Source organism: Myxine glutinosa, chromosome 13, assembly GCF_964187855.1.
Source record: "Myxine glutinosa chromosome 13, kmMyxGlut1.1, whole genome shotgun sequence".
NCBI classification, from domain to species: Eukaryota; Metazoa; Chordata; class Myxini; order Myxiniformes; family Myxinidae; genus Myxine; species Myxine glutinosa.
In genome coordinates, this window is record NC_136273.1 from 10,032,627 (window position 1) to 10,048,319 (window position 15,693).

At 43.1% G+C, this 15,693-nt stretch overlaps 1 protein-coding gene across 1 annotated transcript in view; it reads left to right on the forward strand.

Annotated features, from left to right (window-relative positions):
• LOC137438301 (von Willebrand factor A domain-containing protein 7-like) overlaps positions 1-15,693 on the forward strand; it is a 114,522-nt gene that overhangs the window by 63,634 nt on the left and 35,195 nt on the right. Inside the window, exons 11-15 of the mRNA XM_078767755.1 lie at positions 3,604-3,822; positions 6,355-6,524; positions 6,633-6,750; positions 11,187-11,391; positions 11,792-11,882. Coding sequence (XP_078623881.1) covers positions 3,604-3,822; positions 6,355-6,524; positions 6,633-6,750; positions 11,187-11,391; positions 11,792-11,882 — 803 coding nt within the window. The remainder of the gene's footprint in view (positions 1-3,603; positions 3,823-6,354; positions 6,525-6,632; positions 6,751-11,186; positions 11,392-11,791; positions 11,883-15,693) is intronic.

The window sequence follows — 15,693 nt, forward strand, 5'->3', positions numbered from 1 at the left end:
GAGGAGAGTTTGGTGAGCAGAGCGGGGTGCCAGACCGTGTCGAAGGCACGTGATATGTCGAGGGAGACAGCTCTAATTTCCTGTTTGGCATTGAGGACCTCCATCCATTGTTGAGACAGCAGAAGCAGCATGTCCAGAGTAGAGTGACCTGGTCTGAAACCAAATTGATGATCAGAGATCAAGCCATTGGAGAAGAGGAAAGATTTCATATCAGAAGCAATGATGGATTCCATGACTTTGCTGATAATTGGGAGAAGGCTGATTGGTCTGTAGTTGCTAGGATCTGTTTTTGCACCTTTTTTGTGCAAAGCGGTGATGTTGGCTGATTTCCAAGCAGATGGCAGTTGACCTTGAGCAAAAGAGAGGGTGAAGAGAACAGAGAGAGGGTGAGATAGAGCAGCAGAGCAGGATTTTAGGACCCGTGGGCTGATGCCGTCGGGTCCAGTTGCAGAATCAGAGTCGAGGGTTGACAGAAACTTTTCCACCTTGTCAGGAGGAAAGGACACGGAGTCCAGGAGCAGCAGGGTACGACTGGGTATGGTGGGTACAGAGAGGGATGGGTTTGGGACACAAGATTTAGAGGCAAACACAGAGTTGAGGCATTCAGCTTTTTCACGTGCGGAGTCAGCTGTGTAGCCGTTTGAGGTAAGGGAGGGGATGGAGGGGGAACAAACACCAGAAACGGATTTGACCAGACGCCACCAGGATTTGGAAGAGGGAGACAGATAAGAGAGTTCGGTCTTGAGAACGGAGAGATATTGTTTCCTGGCTCTCCTGAGGGTGGACACACACTTGTTTCGGGCTTTGTGAAAGGAAATGAGATTTCCTTCCATTGGATTTGCTTTCCAGGAGACGAAGGCAAGTTGTTTCTGGGCAACAGCCTCACCACAAGATTCCGTGTACCATGGACGGGAGGAAGGGTATGACAACTGAAGACGAGATGGGATAAATCTGTGCATGAGAGAGAGCAATTTACTTTGGAAGAATTCCCAGGATGAGTTGATGTCAGAGGTGGTAGAGATGGGAGACCAGTCCAGATGATTGATGGCTGCTTGAAGACCGTGCCAGTTGGCCTGAGTGAAATGCCAGACTCGTCGACGCTGAGCAGGCTCCCTGAGGATGGTCAGAGAGATGTCCACTTTAACAAGGACATGATCAGATGATCCGATCGGAGCAGAAGAAGAGCAGCAGACATTTTCAGGGAAGTTAGTCATAACCAAGTCCAGAAGAGAAGATGTTCCGTTGACTGAGATCCGGGTCGGGAAATTGACAGATTGTGTCAGACCCAGTGAGTCGCAGAAGTCCTTTGCTGAGGAGCCATGGCTGGTGAGAGAGGTACCCACACCCAGCCAACTGGCATGATGACAGTTGAAATCACCACATATGAGGAAGAGAGAGTTGGGATGAGTAGATAGAAGTTGGTCCATATCATCAGACAGCGAGATGTAGATGGAGTCATCACTGTTTGGTGGACGGTACAACACACATATGAACAAGAGGTGGGAGCGAAGGGGAAGCCGTAGCCAGAGGTATTCCTGGGGGTGAGGTGGAGAGAGTGCAGTGCAGGGCGAGTGAGGAAGAGAGTTTTTGATAAAGATAGCAACCCCGCCTCCAGGACGAGGCTCAGGTCTATCATACCGGAGGAGGGAGTAGCCCGGGAGAGATACTATGGAATCAGAGACATCATAAAGGAGGAAAGTTTCTGTTAAGCAGATCACGTCTGGTTTGACAGAAGCAACCTGTATGGAGAGATCAGTTAAGTTTGAACGAAGGCCCCGGATGTTTGAGGTCCATACCGTTAATGAAGAGGAAGGGGGAGCATCAGATACAGAACAGGGGGGAGGAGGGGTAGGGTAAGATGTGGAAGAGGTGGAAGAGGTAGGGAGAGCTGTTGAAGGTGTGTCAGAGATTTCAGAATAGCTCGGAGAAAGGGAAGGATGGGGCGGACAAAAGGTTTGATGGTGATTGGGTGAGCCACAATGAGGTGTTATTTGAGGAGGGGGAAGAGCGAGGCAGAAGGTTGGGGGAGATGGAGGTGAGAGTTTGAAGGGGGAAGAAGCGGGGAGGACGCTTTGAGGAGGGGGAGTGAGCGGGGGGAAATTGAGAAGCAATGAGGGTGGGGAGATTTGAAGGGGAGGGGTGAGGGGGGAGTTTGGGAGGGAAGGGACAAGGGGAGGGATTTGAAAGGGATGGGATATGGGGGAGATTTGGAGGGGAGGGGTGAGGCAGGAGTCTAGGAGGGGAGGGGCGAGGGGGCGTCTTGGCGGGGAGGGGTGAGGGAGTAGTTTAGGAGGGAGGGGGCAAGGGGGGAGATTTGAAAGGGATGGGTGATGGGGAAGATTTGGAGGGGAGGGGTGATGGGGAAGATTTGGAGGGGAGGGGTTATGGGGAAGATTTGGAGGGGAGGGGTGAGATTGGATTTTTGAAAGTGTACGATTTATGGGAAACGAACATTTATTGCAAAATGAGTTTCTTGTGACCTTCGAGTTAAAAATACGTTTAAGGACGCTGGATGGAGGATGGAGTGCAGGAGAGTTTAGGGAATGTAGAACAAAGGCACTATAGGAGATGGATATTTTTTTTGGGATGAATTGATTTGGTGAGCAAGTCGAAAGCAGCCTTTTAAAGAAGAAGAAGAAAAAGGTGTTATAAAATATGACGGAATACATAACTTGAGGGGAAAGTGTAAACATTGAAGGTTAATGAGTGAAAACTATCTGGGGAAATGGGGGAGAAACACGTGGTCGAAGAACGAACGAACGAATAAAAATGAATAAACGAATGAGAACAGAGAAGGAAATGTTTTTTTTTTTTTTTGTTTTTTTTTTTTTTTTGAGTTGAGATTTACACAAGGAAGTAGGCTATGGGTGAAAAGACTGGGAATACAGAGAACGAAAGTTATTGGATCACAAACGACGGACCACTGAGAGAAAAACAAAGCCTCAAGGTTGTACAGTGCACACTGTACAAGGCCTTGCTCGCGACACGGCAAACAGACGATCAATTTATGAAAGATAAACACCGAGAAACAACCAAAGTTGCACACAATAACTTCACACACCGAAAGATAAATACAGTTTCGACAAAATACAATTGTGAACAGACTTAACTTCGAAAAACGTGGAGACCGTGTGGAGCTTCGAAAATCCCTGCCGCCGAGCATTCATTGAGTCTCCCTCACGGCTTTATCTCGACTAATTCACCATCACGGTCGCTTGGGATGGTTATAGTCTCAGTTTCAGCTAAAGTTGAGAAAATCGGCGACGTATTCCAACAGCCATTTTGAATGTGTCGACTGTTATGTGGGCACAGGGAAGGAGAGAGCGGAATGAGAGAGGAGAATGACAGAGGAGAATGAGAGTGGGGAAGGAGAGAGGGGAAGGAGAGAGTCAAAAGACATACCTCATAACAGTCAAAAGACATACCATGCTTAAAAAAACATTCAATATGTATATAAATTATGAGTATGCATGAATATATTTTTTATATATCCCAAAGACATTAGGAGGAATCAATGTACTTTTATATGAATAATAACATTAGCAGACAATAATATTATAAAGTCATGAATAAATATTTTTTATGAATAATGTTTTTTCCCAGGGTCTTCAGTGATAGATGGAGAGATGATCGTGGACACACCAACGTACAAGTTGCTCCTGATCCGTAACCCATCTCCACAAGGAAATTGGAGTGTTATAACGGAAGGAAACGCACCACGTGATGTGATCGTCACAGGCAAAAGCATCCAGGACTTTTCTTACCAGATCATGCATGACATAAATGGCTTCGTCCTTCCCATTGAGGGACGACCTGTCGCTGGTTTGTAATTTTCCTTGGTTCTCAAAAAAAAAAATATTCCAGAATCTTTCCTCAATTTTTCTCCCTTCCTTTACTGTCTTGTTGAACTACATTTGATAGGTAAGACAATATTAACTACATTGCCTTCAGAAAGTATTCACACCCCTTGACCTTTTCACATTTTGTTGTGTTACAGACTGAATTTAAAATGGATTAAATTGAGATTTGTTTTTGTCAATGATCTACACATAAAACCCCATAATGACGAAGTGAAAATATGTTTTTAGAAATCTTTACAAATTCATTGAAAATGAAACACATAAATATCTAATTTATGTAAATATCCAACCCTCTGAGTCAATACTTCGTAGAAACGCCTTTGACAGCTTCAAGTATTTTTGGGTATGTCTGCATCAGCTTGGCACATCTGGATTTGGGGAGTTTCTCCCACTCTTCCTTGCAGATTTGCTCAAGTTCCACATTGGCCACAGGTGGACTCCAATCAAGTTGTAGAGACTTCTCGAGGATGATTAAAGGAAATTGGATGCACCTGAGCTCAATTTGGAGTATTGCAGCAAAGGCGTTGAATACTTAGTAACTCAAGACATTTTGGCTTTTCATTATTTTGTAAAAAAAAAAAAAAAATCCAATTTGACATTACAGGGTATTAGGTTATTATGTGTATATCAGTGACAATTAATCTCAATTTAATCCATTTTTAATTGAGACAGTACCACACAAAAATAACACATTATTTTTTAAAATTCAGGTTAAACCAAATGTGAAAAGTCAAGGGATGTGAATACTTTGTAAAGGCACTTTTGAGATGTACATTGAGGTTCATTGAGGTACATTGAGGAGATGTACAAGTACATTGAGGAGATGGTGGCTTTGCTCATCTGCCCCTTTGGAAGGACTTGCGTGACTCGGCGCACTCCGCGTACCTCACCACACTCGTTTCAGAGGGATAGGTATTTTTGATCATTTCGGTGTCTTTTGGGTCTTTTGTGTCTTCATGGTGTTTTGGGTCTTCAGGGCCATTTGGGTCTTCAGGGTCTTTTGGATCCTCTGGGCCTTTAAGAGTGTTTTGGGTCTTCAGGGTCTTTTGGGTCTTCGGTGTCTTCAGGCCTCAAAAGACACGACACAAATTAACACGATTTTCTATACAGGTATGAAAGATTAACACCGAGAATTTTCCTTGGGACCCACTGTAAAACTACACACACACACACCTTGGACTACACACACCATAAAATAAATACAGTTTTGACGAAAATACAAATGGGAACAATTACTTAACTTCGATAGCATGGAGAGCGTGGACAGCTTCCTTGGTGGATTTACTGGTATGTTTGGGGTTATTGTCATGTTGCAAGGTCCACCTTCGGTTGAGCTTCAACTTTGCGACAGATGGCCTCACATTATCCTCAAGCACCGTCTGGTACAATGAAGAATTCATAGTGGATTATATGATGGTGAGCTACCCAGGCCCTGATGCAGCAAAGCTGCCCCAAACCATAATATTTCCACCACCATGCTTTACAGTTGGTATCAGGTTCTTGTGGTCAAATGCTGTTTTTGGTTTTCGCCAAACATGTCTTCTGGTACTGTGGCCAAATAGCTCTACCTTTGACTCATCTGTCCAGAGCACATTGTTCCAGAAGTGCTGGTCTTTGCCTCGGTGTATATTGGCAAAATTTAGTCTTGCCCTGATGTTCTTTCTGGACAGCAAAGGTTTCCTCCTGGCACACCTCCCATGTAGATCAAATTTGTGCAGCCTCTTTCTAATGGTAGACTCGTGCACTTTGACATCAACAGTGGCAAGAGCTACCTGTAGGTCCCGTGATGACATTCTCAGGTGCTTCGAGACTTATTTCAGCATCTTGCAGTCTGCTCTCGGGCTGAACTTGCTGGGGCGGCTTGGCCTGAACAAGTTGGCACTTGTTTGGAATCTTCTCCACTTGCAGATGATCTTCCGGACAGTCGAATAATTGATTTCAAATTGTTTGGAGATCTTTTTAAATCCCTTCCCAGACTCGTAAGCATCTATAACCTTCTTTCTGAAGACCTCAGAGAGCTCTTTTGATCTGGGCATGGTGACGCCGCACACTTCAACAACAAAGAGCAAACCAAACGAAATGTCTGAGGTTTAAATAAGACAGGTTCCTCCAAGATCTTCTCTAACGATGTTCTAATCATTTGCACCTGAGCTGGTGCACCTGATTCTAATTTTAGGTATTTGAAGTAGTGATAAATGTTGGGGTGTACTTACTTTTTCCACATGCGAAATTTGCATTTATGTTTATTTAAATTATACAATGGACTACAAAATGTAAATGTTTCATGATATTTGTTATATTATATCACCTTTATCTTTCAATATTGTTGAAATGAAGATCAAATAGCTGTATGTTGAAATATGTTGAAAAACTCAAAACTTTACATGGGGTGTACTTACTTTTTCACGTGACTGTACGTTTGCTCTATTATAATAAGATTTGGAAGTTTTCCCCACACTTGTTTCCTTACCGCTCATCTCCCTGTGGCGTGCAGACAAGGAATACATACTTCAGGTAAAACCAAGTGGAGTAAATGGAAACTTTTCTATCGACGAGGTTCTTATCCTGAATGCGCAGGGCAGTGTTGTCCAGAGCTTGTCTGCACAACCACTCCCTGGCAGCTCGAGTGGTGCAACCTCTGTGCGTGTTCGTTTCACCTCATTGGTAAGTGAGTTTCTTTGAAGTATTCTTAGAGATATGCACACATGGAAAGATACAGTACTTCCCATGGATACCGGTGATGTGACAACTTGTTGCTTTCAACGCCTGCAGGAACCCATAATGGTGGGCATTTGTGGAACCGCAGCTGAAACAGAGAAGTATTGCAGACTGAAAACGAAGTTGGTGTTCATCGAGAAGATCCGCCTAAGTCGACTTCACGACGAGAACAGTAAGTTGTGGCTGAATGACAAAACATTGTCACGTAATCGTATTTTGTGTTATAGATGTCAAATATAAATATATAAATAGTAGGAAGAGTCTTTTAAACTCTTCCTTTGTATTTCCCAACACAATATAAGTTCATTTTGTCCTGTGAACCTTGCATAACAGGTGTGACGGTAAACACACAGCGCTATGCGCCGCCATATTTGTTAGAATGCAGAATCATAAAGTTATTCTGCCCTCAGGGCATGATGGCGAAAGTTTGAATTTCAGTTTTCTTGTAGTTGCTCTGCCCTCAGGGTATGTATATTTTTTTCCAAGTCCTGCTAAACGGAAGGTTTTTGAAAGCAACATAGATGCGATTTGTGTTCTGCAATTAAAATATACAAGTATAGAATTAAATGGGAATAAAATATGCATTTTAAAGATTGTAGAAAAAAAAACAATTCCGGAAGTTTACCGCCGTTGATGCAGCGTATTTTACACCATATTATTTAACATGTTACAAAAATATTAATCCCTTTTTTCAGGCCATTTTCTCTGCTAGAGCTGGGGTTAGCCTTGCGGGCCCCATGACAATCATCATAGTTCCCTTTTTGAGGCAATGTTTTCATGACCGGATACTCTTCCTGATGCCAACCCTATAGTCGCCTCTTACGACATGCAGGGATTATGTGTAGCTATTCTAAACTGGGGCACACACCAGCACATTCATCCTCATCCCAGCAAGCTGGTACTCAATTTGCCGACCTCAGAAGGATGACAGGCTGAGTTATTTAACATGTTACATTAGTTCATTACATTTAACATGTTACATGTTACAACTAAAAACTGGTCGGCCCAGCCCTAATTAACACTTCCTTAGCCAACCCTTTTATTTTCTGCTTTAAGTGTTTCCTCCCCTTCTCTCTCTCTCTCTCTCTCTCTCTGTCTCTCTGTCTCTCTGTCTCTCTGTCTCTCTGTCTCTCTGTCTCTCTGTCTCTCTGTCTCTCTGTCTCTCTGTCTCTCTGTCTCTCTCCCTCTCTCTCTCTCCTTCTCTCTCTCTCTTCTTTCATCTTTGTTTATTCCCTTGCATTTTGTGCCCAATTGTTCTCCCACTGTACCCCATTGTCAATTTAATCTTGCTCTACCACAAGTCTTGTTCTTGTAGAGAAAAAAACCTGTCTTCTCCAGGTTATCATCTTTTGGAGAGATTCCTCTCTTGGAGTTTCCATGACATATTTTTAGCCCTCGTTGGACTTGGTCTGAAACCGGGCTTTGGGATTGGGTCTCGACCATCCGTCTGTAAACATATCTCCGAGATGTATGGACCAATTTTATTCATACTTGGGACAAAGCCAATACATGACGGTGTATATATGCACATCATTTTGTTTCTCTATGCGATCAAAAATGGCCGACTGGCAGCCATTTTAGTTGATAAAACACCCAATGTTGTACACATCCTCAACCATTTCTGGACATGCATTTACCGTTGTTGTTCAAACTTGGCACACTGATAAATGATAATGAATGATGGCTTACATATGCACATCATCTTTTTTCGAGATCAGATCCAAGATGGCCGACTGGCAGCCATTTTCTTACTTAAACGTGTCCCCAACAATTTATTGGACATGCATGGTCCGATGTTGTTCAAAATTGGCACAAGCACAGCACATGATGGCATACTGTTACGTGCTCCCCCCGACCCCCTGGTCACGGTGTACCTCCGAGCCCTGAGAGGAGTCACGGCAGAAAAATGTGTTATTCTGTATGTCAAAGATCAATGGAGAAGCCACCCCAATTGTTACTCACAAACAAATATTGTATTAATATCACTCAAGAATAACAGTACAACAATAATAGTATTCAATAGTACAATCAATATGTCCTATGATGGTACCATCAGTTTTGTAATATAGAACTCACTGTGCTCCAAGTGAGTGAAACAAGAACATCCCCAATATCTCTTATTCCCGGCTTTAAGCCCAAAGTTGTTTCGCTCCAGCGATCGCCAGAACGATGTCCAATCGAGACCGGAATCCCGTGCGGATGGCAAGTACAGTCACACAGCCGAAGCTGTACAAAGGCGCCCTCAAGGCGACTGGGAAATCCAAAGGCGCCATACAGGCGACTGAGAGATCACACCCTCGGGTATGGACGAATTAACCTTCACAAAGCCATGTCACACACACGCCCCAGATCGACGTCTGAATGCGGTGAAAATGGTCGAAAAGAGACGAAACCGCGAGCGAAGCACAAGTCCTGCGCGAGTCAAAATGGCCGACGACCCGCTCTTGAGATGTAACGGCCCGGCGATAATTCTCCTCGGAATCCACCGCCAAAAGCCTGACACGCAGGTTGATCGGTCACAGCGATGACAACTCTGTCGCAGACTCCTTTCCCGGGAACCCGAAAGTTCGCTAGTGACTCTTGCACGCCAACGTTCGCTTCAGAACCCGGAGCAACTCCGCTTTCTTGTCCGACTCATTCGCTCCGCCCTCTTTTTCCTCTTCTTCCTCTTTGTCGTCCGGTTCCCGATCCGGTTTCCTGTTTCTTTTGACATTAACTTTTTTACCTTTCGAAAACAGTTCATGAACAATAAACCTTTTGAACACAATAATAGTACATGGAATCAGAAATATTTACAGTGGATGCAAGCCACCACAACGGAAGTGACGAATCCGTAACAATACATGTGCACCTCACTTTTTTGCTATCTTATCAAAGATGGCCGACTGATAGACTAGTGGCCATTTTATTTGTAAAAAAAATCCAGTATTGAACACGTCCTCCACAATTTCTCGGACAAGCATTTACATTTACAATAACATCTTATTGAAACTTGGCACACAAATAATGAATGATGGCCTGCATATGCACGTCATTTTCTTTCAGGATCAGATCCAAGATAGCTGGCTGGCGGCCATTTTGTTACTTAACCCTTCGATGCATTTGTGGGTCTTTTTTGTCTGGCATGATTTTGTTTTGTAATAACTTTGTTATAAAAACGTTTTTACCCATGATCTTTCAGATTTCCTTCAAATAAAGACCAATGCATCTATGTGTGTGTGTGTGTGTGTGTGTGTGTGTGTGTGTGTGTGTGTGTGTGTGTGTGTATTGCTTTTTTTGTTGTTCAGGATGGGGGGAGGGGGGGGGGGGGGTAAAAAAAACAGATGCATTCCAATGGCATGTACGAGTATTTACAAAAAATCACAACACAACAGATCCATTACACTTGTACATTAGGGTATTACTCATTGTTAACCCCTGCAGAATAGATCCATTCACTTGTAAATTAGTGTATTACTCATTGCTAACCCCTGTTAAAAATAAAATCCCCCGATCCTGTAAGAAATAAAACCAAAAACACACATACAGGAATATGTGTTACCCTTCATTCAAAGTGTATATGAAAGATAATGTGTAAAATCGTTTTCATAACAAAGTTATAGTGAAGCAATCATGCTAGGAAATGTGATGGGGAAAAATAAAAAATATATTAATTCCTCCCCTCCCCTCCCCCCTCCAAAACACACAGAGGAATATGTATTACCCTGTACTCAAAGCTTATATGAAAGATAATGGGTAAAAAAGTTTTTATAACAAGGTTATAGAGACATAACCTGAGGCCATAAAATACCCCCGATTGCATTATAGGGGTTATCTTGAGCAATTGTATTCTAGCGTTAAACATGTTCCCCATCCATTTCTTGAACATGCATGGACCGATTTTGTTCAAACTTGGCAGAAAGACAATACGTGAGAGTATACATATGGAGAAGAATTGCTTTATTACCCTCGCCAGAGAAGAGGGTATTGCATTTGAGTCCGTTTGTCTGTCTGTCTGTCTGTCTATCTGTCTATCTGTCTGTTTGTCTGTCTGTCTGTCTGTCTGTTTGTTTGTTTGTCCACACAGAATAAATGTGATTTTCTCTGCAACAGTTGGTCCGATTGACAGGAAATTTTCACCATTGGTGTACCTCCACCTGCAAAAACTTTAATGATAATTATGACGTCATAGGTCACGTGGTACAGGTGCTATCTTGGAAAACCCGAAAAACTTTGCATCTCTATGCAATATCTCCGAAAGCGCTGCATAGAAAAAATTTGAGACGTGGCTCATTGTAAAGAACTCTCCATGGGGAATAAAATGTTAATGATGATGTCATAGGTGCCTCCATTATGACGTCATAATTCGAAAAGAACAAAACTTCATCCGATCAAGATGAAATTTCTTGAGCATAATCGAGGGATAAATTGGTGGGGGGGAAAAAAAAAAAGATGACGTCATCGGTCACGTGGTTCGGCCGCCATATTTGTTTTACTACAAAAGCCTTAAAAACCAGTGAAAACACGTCCTGGCGAGGGTCTGCAATCTCTGATTGCTCTTTCTTGTTATCATTGTCATTTTGTCATTATCAATGAGCATTGACCAAAAACTTGTTTCGCTCTACCCAGCAATGATGAAGCCAGGTGAATCGATAAACATCTCCATCGTGCTTTCCAATGATGGTACTTCTGACCACTTCATCATCAACGTGAAAGATCAGATGAACCTGCTGACTACGTATTCTCCACAAAACGTCAGCCTCGATCAGGGTCACAACATAACCATAGTTTCGACGTTTTCTGCACCTGCTGAATTTAATAACCACACTTCCAGGTGATCCTTCAAGAAGATGCTATTTAAAATGTTTTGCTATTTAAAAAGAAGATGCTATTTAAAATGTGTAATGTTTTGTATTCAAGCTTGAGGAATGGGGCAGTTTTCCATAATCAATTAAATACAGGTTAACGGTTGTAATGAAATATGATGAAGTGAAAGTATACACATGTACATGTTTGCGAATTATATTAAATAAATAGTTTCAAAATGGGGGAGGGAAGCAAAATGTCCATCAGCTGTTAGTTTTTTATTTTGTTCATAATTCATAGTTCCTTCATTCCTAACACGGAAGAGAATCACCTTACACAGGTACCCAGGATCAAATTTATACACTGAATCTTCAACAAGGGATGATGCTGTTTTATTTGAGGTCATTGACCTAATGTCTCTATCTTAGTTTGGTGCGAGTCGTGGTAAAAACCAGAGGCACAACTCCGACTTACAACTACCTCACATTTGCGGTCACGACCATCCCGAAAAATGCTCTCGTGAGTACATTTCCCTATTTATTATTTTATTTTTTTTTGGATACAAGATCGAAGCTCGTGTAAGGTAACATCAATCACAAAAAAGAAAAACGGACTCACAAAACATACAATAAAGGGAGTGGAAAACAAGTTGGGGAGAGAGAGGGAAGCACACAAGTACAACAGCAGAGAACAGGGACATCGGGAGATCTGTGGGAGGGAGAGGGCTTGGGGGAAGGAGGAATGGGAAAGGGGGGGGGGGTGGGGGTGCGAAAGGTATAAAACACATGGACACTGCTATAACTTCCAGGAAAGAAAGAGGTCGAGATTTAAAAAAAAAGTGGAGCTGGGGTGAATTAACGGGGGTAGAATAGATCAAGGTTTTGGATGGGCGAAGATAAGAGATGGTGGTGAACAGCTGTTTTATAGACCTTGAGGGAGGAGTGGGATTGAAGAGAGTGAGGGAGTTTGTTCTAGAGGCGGGAGAAAAGAGAAATGAAGGAGTGAAGGTGAGCAGAGAGTCTTGATTTTGGCAGTTTAACCATAAGAGGGTTGCAGGCAGATCTTGTGCGACCTGTAGGAATATTTGGGGGACAGAGCCCAGAGAGAGCTGGGGGAGCAAGGCCGGAGAGGAGTCTGTGGAAGACAGAAAGACCACCAACCTGCCTGCGGTGAGTGAGTGAAAGGCCCTCGGAGTTAGCTTCATCGCCGGAGATTCCAATGATTCTGAAAGCTTTGCACACCTTAATGCTTTTTTATTTTCACTCGTTTTGTTGTTCGATCAATAGTGTCGTCAAAGTCATCATGCATGACCAAGTTACCTTTCAAAGCAATGAGCACAATGAAATCCGTTTTTAGTTTTGCTTTCTATCTTTTGTAACTATTCTCTGATTACCTCCGCCACCGAAAGTGGATGGAGGTTATGTTTTCACTCCTGTCTGTCTGTCTGTTTGTCTGTGAACAAGATATCTCAAAAGGTTGTGGACGGATTCAGACGAGATTTGGCAGAGAGGTAGTGTATATGACGAGGCCGAAATGATTAGATTTTGGTGAACTTCCAGATCCGGATCCGGCTAGTGTTTAAGTGATTCTTTACCATTGGGGGGCTTAGCGGTTAGGGTGCCGGCTTGGGATCCTAGGATCCTGGGTTTGTTGGCTTAGTGGTTAGGGTGCCGGCTTGGGATACTAGGATCCTGGGTTCGTTGGCTTAGCGGTTAGGGTACCGGCTTGGGATCCTAGGATCCTGGGTTCGTTGGCTTTGCGGTTAGGGTGCGGCTTGGGATCCTAGGATCCTGGGTTCGTTGGCTTAGCGGTTGGGGTGCTGGCTTGGGATCCTAGGTTCCTGGGTTCGTTGGCTTCGCGGTTGGGGTGCCGGCTTGGGATCCTAGGATCCTGGGTTAGTTGGCTTAGCGGTTAGGGTGCGGCTTGGGATCCTAGGTTCCTGGGTCCGTTGGCTTTGCGGTTAGGGTGCGGCTTGGGATCCTAGGATCCTGGGTTTGTTGGCTTAGCGGTTAGGGTGCCGGCTTGGGATCCTAGGTTCCTGGGTTTGAATCCCGGTCGATCGCCGAATTAACGCCAGGGGGGTAGACTCAGCCTGTCATCCTTCTGAGGTCGGCAAATTGAGTACCAGTTCACTGGTAATTCCCTGTGTGTCCCAAGAGATGACTAACAGGGTTGGCAGCAGGAAGGGCATCCGGCCATAAAACATTGCTTCAAAAAGGGGACCATGGTGCCCAAAAAAGGCCAACCCCTGCTCTAAAGAAAAAGGGCCTCGAAAGGTGGTTCTTCACCATTGGGACATAGGGCGATAAGTGAGAAATGGCATGATATTTAAAAAGGTTGTGGTTGAGTTTTTCTCTCTTCATTTTAGGGCATGAGCTGCCAGCCCTCGTGTTCACGAAAAACAAGCAGCTGCTGACTTTGATTCGGTTTTAAGATCAGGGTCATGGCTGTCACGCCCTGATCGCGAGGCATCGTCAGTGTAGGTGGGAGAACCTTTTAGTTCTATACCAGGTAACGCCCGCCTTAAGTGAGGCAACCCCTCGCCAATACGTATCCTGGTCAGCCTGTCTCTTCTTTTGGTCTGAGCCAAGTGGACGAGGTCAAAAACTGAAAAGAGCGACAATCATGTGAGGCTTACGAAAAACTAAAAAGCATACTTCGTCAGAATGAATCAGTATGTGTTGTCAAGTACTTGAAAAGCTGTTTTTTAAAAGTGTAATTCCTCTAGATGTTTGTGTTGTAAAGCTTTTAGACCTCGTGAAACTTTTGTCTGTCATGTGACAGGTAAGACTTTTGTTGTTGACTGTGAATGTTTATTGGGATGTAAATCAAAGTACGTTATTTATCTTCTCACTTGTGGACATTGTGGATTGAAATTTGTTGGTAAAACTTCTCAATGTATCCATCAGCATTTGAATGGGCATCGGTCTGGTGTATCGTCTGGTATTAAGACATATTTATATAATCATTTCAATGAGGTTGGGCATGATTTTAGTCGTTGTGCTATTCAGGTTATGGATTCAGTTAATGTTAATGATTTTGATAACATAGAGGAGTGTAATGTTGAGCTAGGGCACAAAGAAGACTTTTGGATTAGGACCCCATGTGTGGTCTATCCCTTGGGCCTTAATGATAGGGTACAAGGTACTGGGTCCGTTTCTCTAGGTAATATATCCAAAAGTGTTTTGGTAATCCAATCAGGAGACCCAGAGGTCATGGGCCTCGTACTTGGGGTCACATAGCTCCAAAAATGGGAAATCAGAGATAATTGATAAACTTAAAGGTTTTTATGAAGGAAAGATTGTTCATGATTTCATGTTCATGTTCATGATTTTCCAAACAAGTCTTCGCTAATATTCTCCAGAGTTTAGCACATTCATATGACATGTGTTCCTTTTTTATTGAAGCTTTTTGTCGCAGGGATCTTACCAAGAAGTCTCATCCCAAAGTTGATAGGATTCGTGAGTTCTTAATTTGTGATTTTTTCGAGCAAACAGGAAGATAAACTTCATTTCTTTTTTTACTTAATTTATTCATTCTTCGTTGTTCTTCATTCAGACTTCATTCTATTTTTCGGGATACTAGTATAGATCATTTATCACCCGATAAAGTTAGGGCGCGAGCCCCAGTTTGTTTGTTTGTGAAATAAATGTTAGCTCTTTCACGAGCCTCGATTCAGTATACAAAAAAAACCCGCTAATTTCGGTCCCCTTGTGTTTTATACCTCCCCCCCCCCTCCCCCTCCCACGCCTCCTGCCCCCAAGCCCTCTCCCTCCCACACTTCTCCCTGCTCTCAAATGTTGTGGTTGTGTGCTTCCCCTTCTCTCCCCATCTTGTCTTCTGCTCCCTCTTTTTGTATATTTTGTTTGTCTGGTTTGTTTTGTTTGTTTGTTTGTGAAATAAATGTTAGCTCTTTCACGAGCCTCGATTCAGTATACAAAAAAGAAAGAAAAAAAAAAGGTTTATTTCACCTTCACGAAAACCACAGGACAATCCTTATTCAATTACAGTAAATTTCCCTAAAAGTCTTAGTTTCGATATGGTAAAGGACATTTTGGAGACTGACTGGGTATGTTATTCTTCCCCTTTTTGTATGATCCTTGTGGACACGTAGTTTCTGGAGATTTGAATGTTATTAGGAACAGTGAAATTAGGGATCTGATGAAAATGGGAGCAAAATATAGGGAACCAGTAACTCGACCTTGGAGCTGCATTAGGTGTATTTAAAACGTTCGACAAAGGGTAAGATAGGGGATTCGGGGGAGTCAGGGGGAGAAAAGAAAAGAAAGAAAAATACGGCAAAGGAAAGAACTCCCTCACTCTCGTCAAT